The sequence below is a fragment of the Neovison vison genome, chromosome 1 (assembly GCF_020171115.1).
Source record: "Neovison vison isolate M4711 chromosome 1, ASM_NN_V1, whole genome shotgun sequence".
NCBI classification, from domain to species: Eukaryota; Metazoa; Chordata; class Mammalia; order Carnivora; family Mustelidae; genus Neogale; species Neogale vison.
This window is the reverse complement of record NC_058091.1, coordinates 275,931,967-275,945,249: the sequence shown is the minus strand read 5'-3', so window position 1 is coordinate 275,945,249 and position 13,283 is coordinate 275,931,967. Positions and strand designations below refer to the sequence as shown.

The following is a 13,283-nucleotide window of genomic DNA, read 5'->3' as shown; positions in this document are numbered from 1 at the left end:
TCCCGGCTCTTTGTACCCCTCCCAACTCGAACCACTAATGCTCATGTACACAACACAGCTGCCACACACACTCACACACACACCATGCTCACTCATGTGCACAACACAGTCTCACTGACACAGGACACCCACAGCAAATATGCTGTCCCGTGACACACGCCCCACACGCACCAGCAGCATGCTGTCCCCGACGCAGCTCACGCGATATACGACACACAGCACACCCAGGTACACCTCGTGCACCCTACGAACTCTCATGCCCAACACTCACACGCAGCACACACATTGCACACACCCGCTCCGCAAGGTGTACCCGGCCCTGTGGCTTCCCTCATGCCCCTCCAGGAACCCCATGGCTTCTCTGCCCCACCGTCCACTCTGCAGCAAGGGCTCCCCATCCACTCCTGCCTGTGCTCGACGCCCCAGGTCAGCCCCACACTCAGTAAACTCTGACAAGCCGTACTGTGCCCGTACAGTGTTGTGGGGGTCTGAGGGTTGAGGGCATGGGCATCACTCCTGGGTGACTCTCTGAGGCTCTCCTCCAGGGACAAAACAGGCTGATGTCATTGGCAGGCCTCACAGGACTGTGGGAGGGTGGGAGGGGCGGTCTGCCAGCCATGCTTGGCCCTGCCCCTGGCCCTCCCCAGAGCAGTCTTACGTTCTGTTTTCTGTACCGTGCTCTGAGCATCCTTTCCTTTGGAGAAGGAGACACTCAGGAAAGAGCTAAAAATCAGAACAAAGTTTGAAAACCAGGGAACTCGTTTAGATTGTGCACGTGCTTTGTCAAAGGGGCCAAGTCCTGAGTGGGCTTGTGTCCCGGTGACGGGAGAGGGGGACCCGGCCGTCCTCAGAGTGGGCAGCAGCAGACCACAGCCCCCTCACCGCAACTAGGCTCTCCCACTCCTCACAGCCAAGGAAGTCTCCTACCTGTATGTGAACACAGCAGACCTCCACTCTGGGCCCAGCTTCGTGGAGTCCCTCTTTGAAGAGTTCGGTAAGCGGCCGTCTCCCAACCCCAGCCGGGCGCTGTCCTCTGTCTGCGTGTGCGAGCCCCCTGGCCCCGTCTCCAGAAGGGCCCTCGGATTGGGTGGGAGTCTGACTCTTAACGTCGCAGCACTGAGTCACAGTGGGCAAGTCCCTTGGCCTCTCTGGGCCCTGCCCGGTCTGAAAATCCAGTCAGAATCTCTATGGTCACAGGAAGTCATCCCCAGGATTTTAAGAAAGGTAGGGAGGAACTCCTAAGCCACAGAAGACGCTGTCGCTCTGCTGCTCAGAGCCGCTGGTGGTGGCCGCCTGAACTCTGGGCTGAGCCTCCCTGCCCCCCAGCAGAAAGGAGAGCAGCCAGTGGGCATGGGAGCAGCCACACCGGGCTGTGGGCAGGACGTGTCCCAGCCCTGCTCCCTCCCGAGGGAAGACAGCACTATTCCGCTTTGAGAAAGCTGCAGGTCAGGTGAAAGTTTCAGGGATGGAGAGACTGAGGGAAGACACAGTGCCTTCATGACCTACTTTTTGAAAATCCCCAAAGCACCACACCAGATACCATCTCCTTTGGTCCTCTTGGTAACCTTGGCAGACAGACAAGGCAAGGGATTATTGAGACCGGTTTACAGAGGAGAAGACCAAGTCTCAGAGTGATGGGGTCGCTTGCCAAGGGTTTCTAACGAAGGAGGTGATAGAGGCCTCCAGACCCCAGGTCCAGGTTTCCTCCCATTCTACTGAGCTCATCCCTGGCTTCCTCTGCCCCCATGGCCTGCCCCTCGGTAGACTGTGACCTGAGCGACCTCCGGGACATGCCAGAGGATGACGGGGAGCCCTGCAAAGGAGCCAGCCCTGAGCCAGCCAAGAGCCCGTCTCTGAGACACGTGAGTCATGGCCTGGGTTCCCACACTGTCCGGCCCTCTGTCCCTCTGAAGTGGCCAGGAAAGCTCTCCGGCCAATGCCTAGGACCCCCCCGGCTGTGCAGGACCCTGTTCTAAGGGGAGAAACGGGCTGTGAGAACATTTCAGTGACCCATAGTGTGCTCACCACGCCCACACTGAACAGGGATAATGTGGTGAACTGCCCTGTCCCTTCAGGCACAGAGGACACCCCCCCCCAACTTAATAAACGTGGAGTGAGTGTAGGGAAAGTTCTGGGTCAGGGCTTGGTGGCCTCTGCCCTCCTCCTGCTGCCATGTGGTCTTAGATGAGCCACCTCCACTTTCTGAGCCTGTTTTTCACTTGCAAAATAAAGTTTTGGGTCATACCTGGGGTTCCCTGCCTTCGTCCTTGGAACTAAGGCAAGGGGCTCATAATCACATTGAACACTGCGTTGACTGCATAACTCACTATCCTCCTCGCCGTCCAGTGGTACCAACTGTTGACCCCTCACTGTGTCCTTTTCATGCTCACAATAACTGAACGAGGTTGGCACTGTTGTTATCCCCATTTTACAGATAAGGAAACGGAGGCTTAGCATGAGTACACATGTCACTGCCCACAACTCATGAGTGACAGAGCTTAATCCCAGTGAAGTAGGGGTGCCCTGGCCTCAGGGCCTAAGCTCTGAGCCGTGAGGCTGTGCCACCTCACTGAGTACTGTGTCTTCCACATGCTTGTGCTTCCTCACAGCTGTGTAGACATGTTTGCAGAGCACTGCCGAACTCCAGTGTTTTTTTATCATTCCGCATGGGCTTACTTAATCAAAAGCCTAACGACATCTGTGTGACCTTCCACAAAACTTTTAGATCTTCCCAAGAAGTCCTGACACTGAAATAAATTGGGCAAGAAATAGAGGACCAGGTGGCCTCTCAGGGTTCCCACCTCTGCCCTCTGCCCCTCTGTCGGAAGTTCCCGCTTCACATCTGCATTCCCCCCTCCACCTCCTTGGGGCTCCTGCCTCTCTCTGCCCCAGCCTCCTTTCCATCACCCCACCGACTCCGTCCACTCTCCTGGCCTTCTTGGTCTTACCTGCCTCCTTTGTCCCCCTTCAGTCAGCCGACCTGCCTCCACCGCTTCCCCAACGGCCCCCACCAGAGGACTACTATGAAGAGGCCCTACCCCTGGGACCGGGCAAGTCCCCTGAGTACATCAGCTCCCACAGTAAGTTTCTGGTCTCCCCAACCCCCACAAACTGGGACTCCTCTCCTAAAGCTCCCGTGTGTCCTGCCAGGGCTGGAGCTCCAAGCCCAGCACCCGCCCAGTCCTCTGTACAACCGGGGTAAAAGCTGCCTGAGCCCCCAGCCTCTCTAAGGGGAGGAGGCCAGTGGGCCTAGTCCCAGTGATCAGGGACTTGGTTACAGCCCCAGTTCTGTCCGGCCTTGGACATTCCCCTTCCCTACCCTGAAAGTAAGAAGGGGGCTGGATAACATGCATGTAATTGTGCAGGGACAGAGGTCCACAGCCGAGCACTGTGTCCCAGTTCCAAGCACTGAAGCCGGGGCTCGCTATGTGCTCCTCCTTGGTGTACCCCATGAGCTGGTTCATACTTCAGCCCTACCACGTCCTGTGGGCAGATTGAGTTATTAAGTTAACTCGGAGGATAAAAAAGCATGTGGCCGAAATCAAAAGGTCTCCGAATAGAGTGTGGGCACCCCAGGGAATTCACGAATTGATATAGGAACAAGGACTAGAAGCCTTCCTGACATTTAGCTCAACACTCCTTTCTAAAATTTCTATATGAATGTTTCGGAGTTCTAACATTTATAACCTAATAATAGCATAAGGCCTGTAAGCAGTCTATCCACACACATATAATGGACCCATGCATACATGGAAGTACATTACATGGTTACTTTTTTACTGGTAGGTGAACACAATAAAATGAAATAATTTAGAGGGCGCTGGTACAAATGGCCTCTGAAAAATCTCTTAAATCGGCCACAACAGACAGTCCTCTTTCCATGGATTTCCTCCAGCCCGGAAACGAATGGCTATTTCTTTGCGGATCAGCGAATCCACTGGCTGGGATGGAGGAAGCCAGCAATACGCACCAAGAAACTATACTACGGTTTTTGGATGACCCAACATTTGTAGTTGAACTTCTAGAATGTAATGTTTATGTGGTGTTCCACTCTCACTCAGTAGCACAGTGGATTATACTCCAACTGCCAAAAAAAAAAAGAAACGGGTCTGTCTGTGCTGATCAGAACTGAATTCCAAGATACCTTCATTGATCAAAACCTCAAACACAGAATACTACCTATTATAGGATTCCGTTTGTTCCTGAATGGGGTACGCATGCACTCACGCATGCATTTTAGCAATTTTGCTAGGATGTGCAAGGAACCGTGAACAGTATTCCCCTGTGGGAAATGAATAGACACCTGGGGGAAGGGAACGTAATATTTTCCCATTCATCCCCTTTTATACTGATCGTGCTTATCACCGTGGGCATATTTTTTTATTGTAACAAAATATACATAACATAAAATGGACCATTTCGACCACTTTAAAGTGTCCAATCAGGTGCATTTAGTAGTACACTCACCGTGTAGAGTACAGCTCTACCTCGTTCCCAAACATTTCATCACTCAGGGAGGAAAGCGAGTACCCATTAAGCAGTCACTCTCATTGTCCTTTTCCCCCGAGCCCTTGGCAACTACCAATCTGCTTTTTGTCTCCGTGGATTGGCCAATTCTGAACCTTTCATATAAATAGAGCCGTACAATGTGTGGCCTCTGGTGCCTGGCTTATTTCCCCTTAGTATGATGTTTTCGAGGTTAACCCGCATCACCGCGTGAATCGGTACTCCTCTCCTTTCTATGGCCATGTCGTGTTCCATTGTACGGATAGTTGTTCAGTCCTTTGTCAGTTGGTGGATATTTGGGTTTTTTCCACCCGGGGCTACTGTGGCATATTATTTTTAGGATGAATCAACTAGTGAAAACAAAGTGGAAGGGGGGGCTTAGACCAGGCGGTCAGTGATTCTCTTTGGCCTTGAAAGTCTTGCAGTCTGTGTTGCTGCAAGTGGCTGTTTGGATGCGAAATAGGTGACTTTGTTCTATTTTATCCACTTGAGGACAGGAGAGGAAGGTGAGGACAAAGTGCTGAAGCTCAGATCAAGGCCCTCCGCTGGGTGAGGTTCCTCTACCTTCCCCAGGAGCTCACACTCCTCTCCACTGGGGCAGCGGGGATCCTGGGGCAGGAGGGAAGGGCGGGCCTCAGGAAGGGCCAGGGAGCTTGACCAGGGAGAGGGTGCCAAGCCTGTCGGGGAATATCCTTCCTCTGACACAGTGACCAGCCCTGCCAGGTGTTCAAGTGTGCTGCCCGGGTGTCCCCTCCCTCTTTCCCATTGCGCCCCGCCCGCCCCCCTCCATCTCACAGGATGTTGCCGGCATCTGAGGCCACAGAGGACCTGCTGGGAAAGGCAGGCTCTGATCATCACTAGGGAGATAGCACTAGGTCTCCCTGTCGCTGGGAATTTGAGGGCTGCTGTCCTCAGGAAACAGATGGATGGCAGGGGCTGGGAGCCCAGAGCAGCACTTTGAAGAACAGTGTGATGTGAGAGCCAGTTGGACTGCATGAAGGAAGTCTTCCTGGAAGAGGGGATGTGCATCTATTCCCTGAGCTGACAACCTCAGTTCTCCTGCAGCGTCTGTCCCTAGCAAACGGTGTATGGCCCCAGCATCCCCATCTGTAAAATGGGCCTCATACCTACCTCCCTGCATTGTAGGAGTCAAAGGAAATGGTAATAATCATGACATCTGGCATCTGTCTAGTGCTTTTTATGTGCCAGGCATGTGCCAAGAGCTTGTATGCATTGTATCACTAGTCCAAAGTGGGAACTGCTCCCCTTACTGTAAGGTGAAGAACCTGAAATGCAGAGAAACTGAGACTTTTATGACCAATAAATGGTGGTGACAGATTCATCTCAAATCTGGTCAAACCCAAAGCACATGCCTTTGACCCACCGATCTTCAGAGTGTGCCCCAGGGACCATCTGCATCAAAATAACCTTAACTGTTTAAAAAAAAAATCTGATTTCTTGGCGTTCCATATAGTTTCTATTTGTACAGATTTATAATGTCCTATTAAGTAGGGTTTTTTTTTAAGATTTTATTTATTTATCAGAGAGAGAGAGGGAGAGAGCGAGCATAGGCAGACAGAATGGCAGGCAGAGGCAGAGGGAGAAGCAGGCTCCCTGCTGAGCAAGGATCCCGATGTGGGACTCGATCCTAGGATGCTGGGATCATGACCTGAGACGAAGGCTGCTGCTTAACCAACTGAACCACCCAGGCGTCCCCTATTAAGTAGGTTTTTTTAAAATGTCGATTCCTCAGCTCGGTCCCCACTGGTGAATCAGAATCTCTAGGGAGATAGTCCAGGGATCTGCATTTTAAAGAGACCCCAAGTAAATCTGAGCAGAATACAATGCCACATAGCCCCCTCCCCTGCACTGTGCTCCCCCTGAGTGGGAATGTGCTGGGAACATTCCATGGAACATTCCAGCTGTTGTGTTCACTATTGTATGCTCTTCCATTAACTCCTCTAGTCCAGTTCCTGCCCATAGTCACAGAGGTTTGGGAGAATCACCGTCACAAGAGAGAGCATATATATCAGGAAGGGAGCAGAAGGACCGAGGTGGCAGAAGATGAGGGGGTGCTGAGCCCAGACAGCTAGAGCAACGTAGAGGGAGGGGGCTGTGACCAAGACACACACACACACACACACACACACACACACACCAGTGCTGTGGGATCACTGAGGAGGTGCTGACCATTCTCTGTCTGAGAAGGTCAGAAGAAGGATCTTTGAGTTGGGTATTGAAGGATGAGTAGGAGTTCTCTAGCAGAAGCTAAGAGAGCACACAGAATAGCATGAACACGGCCCTAGAGGTGTGACAGGGCCCAAAAGGGCAGCTCCTGGTGATAGGAGCACAGAGAGCTTCCCCAAGGAGGGGCAGGGTGTCTGGAGTCTTCCCCTGCAGCCTGCCTGTCTTTCTCCAAGGTTCCGCTCCTTCCACCAACCCCACAGATGGCTGCAGCCCAGCCCACTCCATCATGGATGGCTACTACGAGGATGCAGACAGCAGCTACCCCGCGACCAGGATGAATGGGGAGCTAAAGAACTCCTGTAAGTACTGGGAAGTTGTTCAGAATGGCCCTAACCTCAGAGAACAGGCCTTGACCTGACCGTTGGCATGCACGTGCACACCAGCCCCTCTGGGTCACCACAGAGGCCCCAAGCCCTTGTACTCAGTGATCCCAGGGTTCAGTGGAAAGACCACCGGCATGGGAGTCAGGAGCCCTGGATCTAGCCCTTGCCCTGACCCTTGGTGACTGACCTTGAATGAGTCTTATTCTCTTCGAGCCTCCACTTGCCTTCAGTATAAAATAGGCATTTGCGGGGTGCTATGAGAGTCACCTGAGACTAAGGACATGAGGATGACGGGGTATGACAGTAGCTGATGTTAGCAGAGCGCTCACTGAGTGCCAGATACTGGGCTGAATGCCCTGTGGTCACTGATCCTAATAGCCTGATGAGGGAGATAGTGTCATTGACCATGACTGTCTCTCTGATAAGAAAACTGAAACTCGGAGAAGTCACGAGGTCACAAAGCCACCGGTAAATCTGTACAACACAGTGCCCATGTAGGGGTGTAGAGATCACCATGATCACACTTCATGTCCACCCCCTCCTGGTCCCCGAATCCCAGGGCAAGGGCACCTACAGAAAGGTAAGAAGGTGCCTCCCAGGCAAGAACGCAGTAACGGGTCCTTTCCTTTGGCTCCCGCAGACAATGACTCGGACCCGATGAGCAGCTCCTACGAGTCCTATGACGAGGAGGAGGAGGAGGGCAAAGGGCCGCAGCCTACACACCAGTGGCCCTCAGAGGAAGCCTCCATGCACCTGGTGAGGGACTGCAGGATATGCGCCTTCCTGCTTCGGAAAAAGCGCTTCGGGCAGTGGGCCAAGCAGCTGACCGTCATCAAGGAGGACCAGCTCCTGGTGAGTGGCCGCGGAAGTGTGCCTCTAGGCCTCACATGGACTGCGTGTGTGTGTGTGTGTGTGTGTGTGTGTGTGTGTGTACAGGTGTGTCTGCCTTTTCCTCTGGGCTTGCTTTGTGCACACAGGCTCAGTACTTCTGAGATCAGGGCTCTCCCACTGGAGCAGAATGAAAACACACACACACACACACACACACACTCAAAGACCTGATACAGACTTTGCCAAGTTTTTGTTTCACTGGGAATGAATTTTTAATCTGTTTAAAACAATGTTTATTGTCTTCATTATGCAACTAAATGTGTGTATGTATAAATCTAGAGAAAAATGTAATGAAATGATTTTTAAAGCCACCTAAAATCCCATTGACCAAAAACCAACCACTGGTAAGTTTAATATCCAGGTTTCCACTCTCATTTTTTCCACGCGCTTGCCTTTTCTAAAACTGAACCCGTGAAACATTTACTATAGAACTTGGTTTCTTAGATTTTTTTTAATCTTCCATCTCTCATCACCATAATTTCATAGAAGAAAAATGTATCTTTAATTCCAGAGTAGGAATATAGGTATTTAAGAAAAAAAAACCTGATAGTTCTTTACCCCCAAATCCATAGAGAAGCCTTGTCCAGCCTATAACCATTTGAAACATGATTTTTTTTCTCATCCTGGAGCAGTGAAAAGCTCACCCCAGGCCAGAACCACTCCAAAGGTTATGACTTACTTCTTCCCACTCCTTATGCCATTTTTTCTTCTTGGCATATTGCATTGGTTAGGATCTCCAACACAATGTAAATAGAAGCGGTGAGAGCAGGCATCCTTGTCTCAGTCCAAAGCTCAAAGGAAAGTTGCAGTAATTCACTATTAAGGCTGATGTTTGCCATGGGCGGTTTGTAGAAGCTCCTTATCACATTAAGGCAGTCCCCTCTATATCTCTATTTTGCTAAGAGTTTATATTACAAACAAGTGGAAAATTTTACCAAATGCCTTTTCTGTTTTTATTGACATATGTGGCTTTTCTCCTTATTTTCTATTAATATGATGAATTATAGGGTTGGTTTTTGAGAGCTGATGCATTCTTGAAATTTTAGAATAAGCCCTATTCGGTCTTGATACAATATGCTTTCATATGTGTCTGGATTCTATTTGCTGGTGGGTTTTTTAAGGGCTTTTGCAACCATATTGAGATCAGCCTATGATTTTCCCTTTTTGTAATGTCATTGTCAGGTCCTGGTATCAAGATTACCTTGATGCTGGTTTCGTAATAAGAATTGGAAATTGAGAATCATTATTGATAAATAACTGACTTCCTAAGCCCAGCACTCCATCTCTGCTAGGATTTTCTCTGCTGCATTCCTGCTAGGTAACTCATTAGTAGCAGGGAACTGGTTCCCTTCCGAGCCAGGTTGTTTCTTCTCTGGTTCTTTAGACTAGAATGGTTTTCCTAGGATTGTGCTAAATTCTGTCTCTTCCTAATAGATGGCTGTGCCCCTCGCTGGCTCTTGAGATCTAAAGGGTGTCCAAAGGTGCCCCCCTTCCAGGCTTCTCTTCTCTGGGGTGAATAACCACAGCTCCTGTCTTCATGGGAAGACACAGTTGGGCTGGGTGTGGGGGGATAGGTTGAGCTCTCCCAAGCCTTTGCGGGAAGGCATCTCCCTCCCCTGCCCTCCAGTCCAGAAGGGTGACCCCTTCTCTTCCTGTCCAGTGTTACAAAAGCTCCAAGGACCGGCAGCCGCATCTGAGGCTGGCGTTGGATGTCTGCAGCGTCACCTACATGCCCAAGGACAGCAGGCACAAGAGGCACGAGCTGCGTTTCTCCCAGGGGGCTACCGAAGTCTTGGTGCTGGCCCTGCAGAGCCGGGAGCAAGCTGAGGAGTGGCTGAAGGTACATGGCACCGGCCCTTCCTTCACCCCCTTCCCCAGGCCCAGCTTTCAGCCAGGTGAGCTCCAGTCCCTGGAAGAACAGGCCTTGCTCGGGGGAGGGGTGGCGATCAGAGTCCCGTGCACGGCTACGACTGACCTGTGGAGGTGGGCTTCAGACATCTCCAGGAGACAGACCTCAGGCTGGAGGACTGCCTTCCTTCTAGTGCTCTGAAGCCTCTTTCTAACGTCCTTACTGTGGGCTTGTCCAGCCTGGAATATGCCTCCTGGAATGGGGAGCTTAATATCTTCAAAGGAAACACATTTTATCATTAGATAAGCTAATCCTTTAAAAAAAAAATAAAAAAGGAAAATTCCTTCCTGTCTCAGGTGAAATGTGTATCCTTGTAACACCCAGCTGTGGTCCAGCTTCCACATCTTGCCTCTGACTGCAGAGCCGTGAGTTACCGTGTACTGAGCATGTCTCTTGTGCCACGCATCGTGCTAAGAGCATTATATACTTGACCTCATTTACTCTTGGCAGTGGGACTGTTATCGTTCCCCTTTTACAGATGAGGAAGCTGAGGCCCAGGAATCTCCTGTGACTTGCCAAATGTCACCCGACCAAGTCGCTGGGGCCAAGATTAGGAGCTACCAAGGAAATCTACTCCAAAGGTCATAGGCAGGGTGGCACAGTGATGACAAGGGAGGACTTTGGTGGCATAGACTTGAGTTCAGGTCTCAGGCCTAAATGGCACTTACTGGCTAGGTGATCTTCTGCAAATGACTTTGCCTATCCGTGCCTCAGTTTCCTCTTCTGTAAAATGGTTCTTGTAAAGATTCTGGAGACCATTTAATATAGCGCCTGCCAGACAGTAAGTCCTCAGTAAGTGGATAAGTGATCATCTTGTGATAGAGGTGGGGCTGCCCTCCCCAGTCCCTTACCTCCAGCCGGCCAGGGCCAGCCGTGTCCCTGCACCCTGTCCCGCACCCCCACTGACACCTTTCTCCCTCCTCCTCTGATCTTCCTGCTGGAACAAAGGAACCAGACCCCTCCTTCCCTCGCCATCCTCCCTTCCTTCCTGTGATAACCAGCTCTCGCCTTGGGAGGCTTAGTGCTCTTTATCTTTGTCTCAGGAAGGGAAGGAAGGGAGAGAACCTGCCTGCTGGGGGAGCCTCTGCCCTCCAAGGGCCGGGTGAGTCAGAAGAAGGAGCTCTAGACTGGAGCCTGAGACTAGAGTCAAGCGTGGACTGGAGACTGTTGACATCTGATATGGGGGGGTCGTTAACCCAGAGGTTCAGGGCAGCCAACCATGGCTTCAGTTTTCAGAGCCCCGTTATCCTGGTCTGTGATGTAGAGATCACAGTCATCTCAGCCCCTCGAGGCCGCTGTGGGGATACAACAGGGATGGCTGCCATTATTCATAGTCTGGGGTGCTTCTGCGGTGTGAGTGAGCGCCTGGAGTCTCCGCGTCCACGTCTTTGAAATGGTAGGGTAGCCCGGTGGTCTGCAGGCTGTTGCCAAGGTTCCACACCGTCCCAGAAGCGCATCTCTTGTGCTTGCACGGGGCGTCTTGGGTCACATGGCCCTTTACACCCACGATTTCACTGGTCCTCAGGCACCCCAAGGACGAAAGCAGAGGATAGTATTATCCCCATGTGACACACAGGGAAACCAAGGCCCACAGGGGGAATGTGGCTTTCACAAGACCATGCAACAGATCAGCAACAGAGCCCAGTCTAGAAGCCGTGCCTCTTGTTCCCCAGCCCCCTTCTCTTTTCAAGGGGCAGATACAGGAGAAAGCCTGTTCAAACCCCGATGTGCAGGAGGCCACATCAACCCCTCCCTTCTGCTCAGGGATCCCATCCCCGCTTCTTGATGGCCCTGACCACAGACTTTGTTCTTCCTTCTGCCTCCACAGTGGCCCTGCCCCCCTGCTCACAGCCATGCCCCCTCTCCGCAGGTCATCCGAGAGGTGAGCAGGCCTGCCGGGGCAACGGAGGGCACAGACGTGCCCAGATCCCCTGTCCTCCTGTGCAAGCTGGACCTAGACAAGGTACATCCACCTGCTCCAGGTCTCCTCTGTGCTGGGAGGCAGAGACTCTGCCCCAGGGAATCCACAGGTGGGTGGTGAAGCCAGGCACCAGCCTCATGCAAGCCGTGAGTGCCCCACGTGGAGCTGGCACGAGAGCAGCCGTGAATTAATGCGTGCGGGACCGATTGAATGCCCGCGTACAAGGCACAGTGTGAGCCGGAGGAGGGAGTAAGTAACCCTTCCAGGACAGGAGGAGGGCACCGTTGAATGGAGCCATGAAAAGCAAATTGGAAACCGTCAGAGGAGTGTGCCGCACTGGGACAGGAGTGAAGTGGTACTTGCTCAGGCAGCCAGAAATCCTATGTGCTAGTCCCCTTCGCTTTGCCAGGTGTAGCTGGGTGACCAAGGGACTCAGCCCCAAACCTACACACATGTAATAAAGGCTAGTGTTTCTAGAATAAGACTGTGTGGCCGGCATTGTCCTGTAGGCTTCACACGTATTACCTACTTTTATTCCTATGATGACTCTTCAACGAATTCCATTGTCAGGTGAGGAAGCTGGGACACAGAGCGGCTTACCCCGAGTCCCATCGTCCGTATGAAGGAGAGCAAGAATATATACCCAGACATCTGGCTCTTGATGACCTTGCCATCCCATCTCTCAAGGGGGCAGGGGCGAGCTGAGCTCTGCTTGGCAAGTGGTTGGTGAGCCCAGAGTACCAGGCGTTGTGCTGGGCACGTAGGCTCAATGCCAACAGAAACACCGTGCCCCGCCTCCCACTGGGAGGCGCTGCGTGAGCTCTGGGAGTGGAAAGTACCATGTACACTGGGAGCAACTCTTGTCCCAGGCATCTGGGAAGGTTCTCTGAGAGAGGGTATTCATGATGAGGGCGAATAACTCGTAAGGAAGGGGAGGACAAGGGCATTCCAAGCCCAGGGAGCAGGCCAGAAAGCACAAAATGGAAGGTGGCCAGTGTGGCTGGACTCAGACAGAAGGGGGCTCCCTGGCCTATTAAGAGTGGCCCTTTCCATGACCTTTCTGGCAGCCCTGAAGGGGACAGGGGTTCACGCTAGTTCTCCGTTGCAGTGGGGGAGGGGGAGGGAAGATGGCACCTGTGTTAAGCTTTGAAGAACAGGTGAGACTGCATGGGGGTAGAGGTGGGCCAAGGGGCAGGGGCTGCAAGGCAGCAGCAGAAGCAAAGGCGCAGGGTCAACAGAAAGTCACTGGGAGAGGACGGGTAGAGGGCTCTCATGCCAGGCAGAGGCTGGGGAAGATCAACCCTATCTTCACTTGGCCCTTGCCGTTTGTAGGGACTGAAGGAACGCAACGTGGACAGTGTGCACGTGTGTGCATGTGGACAGTGTCTACCTGTGTGCACCTGCACACACCTGCAGGCCATGCCGTGGTGCAGGCCCAGGTGTGTGTGGAGGACGGGGAGGTGAGCCTGTGCAGAGGACACTTCCT

At 52.3% G+C, this 13,283-nt stretch overlaps 1 protein-coding gene across 2 annotated transcripts in view; it reads left to right on the top strand.

Annotated features, from left to right (window-relative positions):
- Nucleotides 1-13,283, top strand: part of AFAP1L1 (actin filament associated protein 1 like 1) — a 59,067-nt gene that overhangs the window by 25,492 nt on the left and 20,292 nt on the right. The window contains exons 3-9 of one of the 2 annotated variants that reach the window (XM_044231760.1): nt 911-994; nt 1,765-1,862; nt 2,972-3,080; nt 6,954-7,052; nt 7,717-7,928; nt 9,628-9,807; nt 11,747-11,839. In XM_044231760.1, the coding sequence (XP_044087695.1) occupies nt 911-994; nt 1,765-1,862; nt 2,972-3,080; nt 6,954-7,052; nt 7,717-7,928; nt 9,628-9,807; nt 11,747-11,839 (875 nt within the window). Of the gene's footprint in view, nt 1-910; nt 995-1,764; nt 1,863-2,971; nt 3,081-6,926; nt 7,053-7,716; nt 7,929-9,627; nt 9,808-11,746; nt 11,840-13,283 lie in introns of both variants that reach the window. The other variant, XM_044231753.1, reaches the window with a different exon arrangement.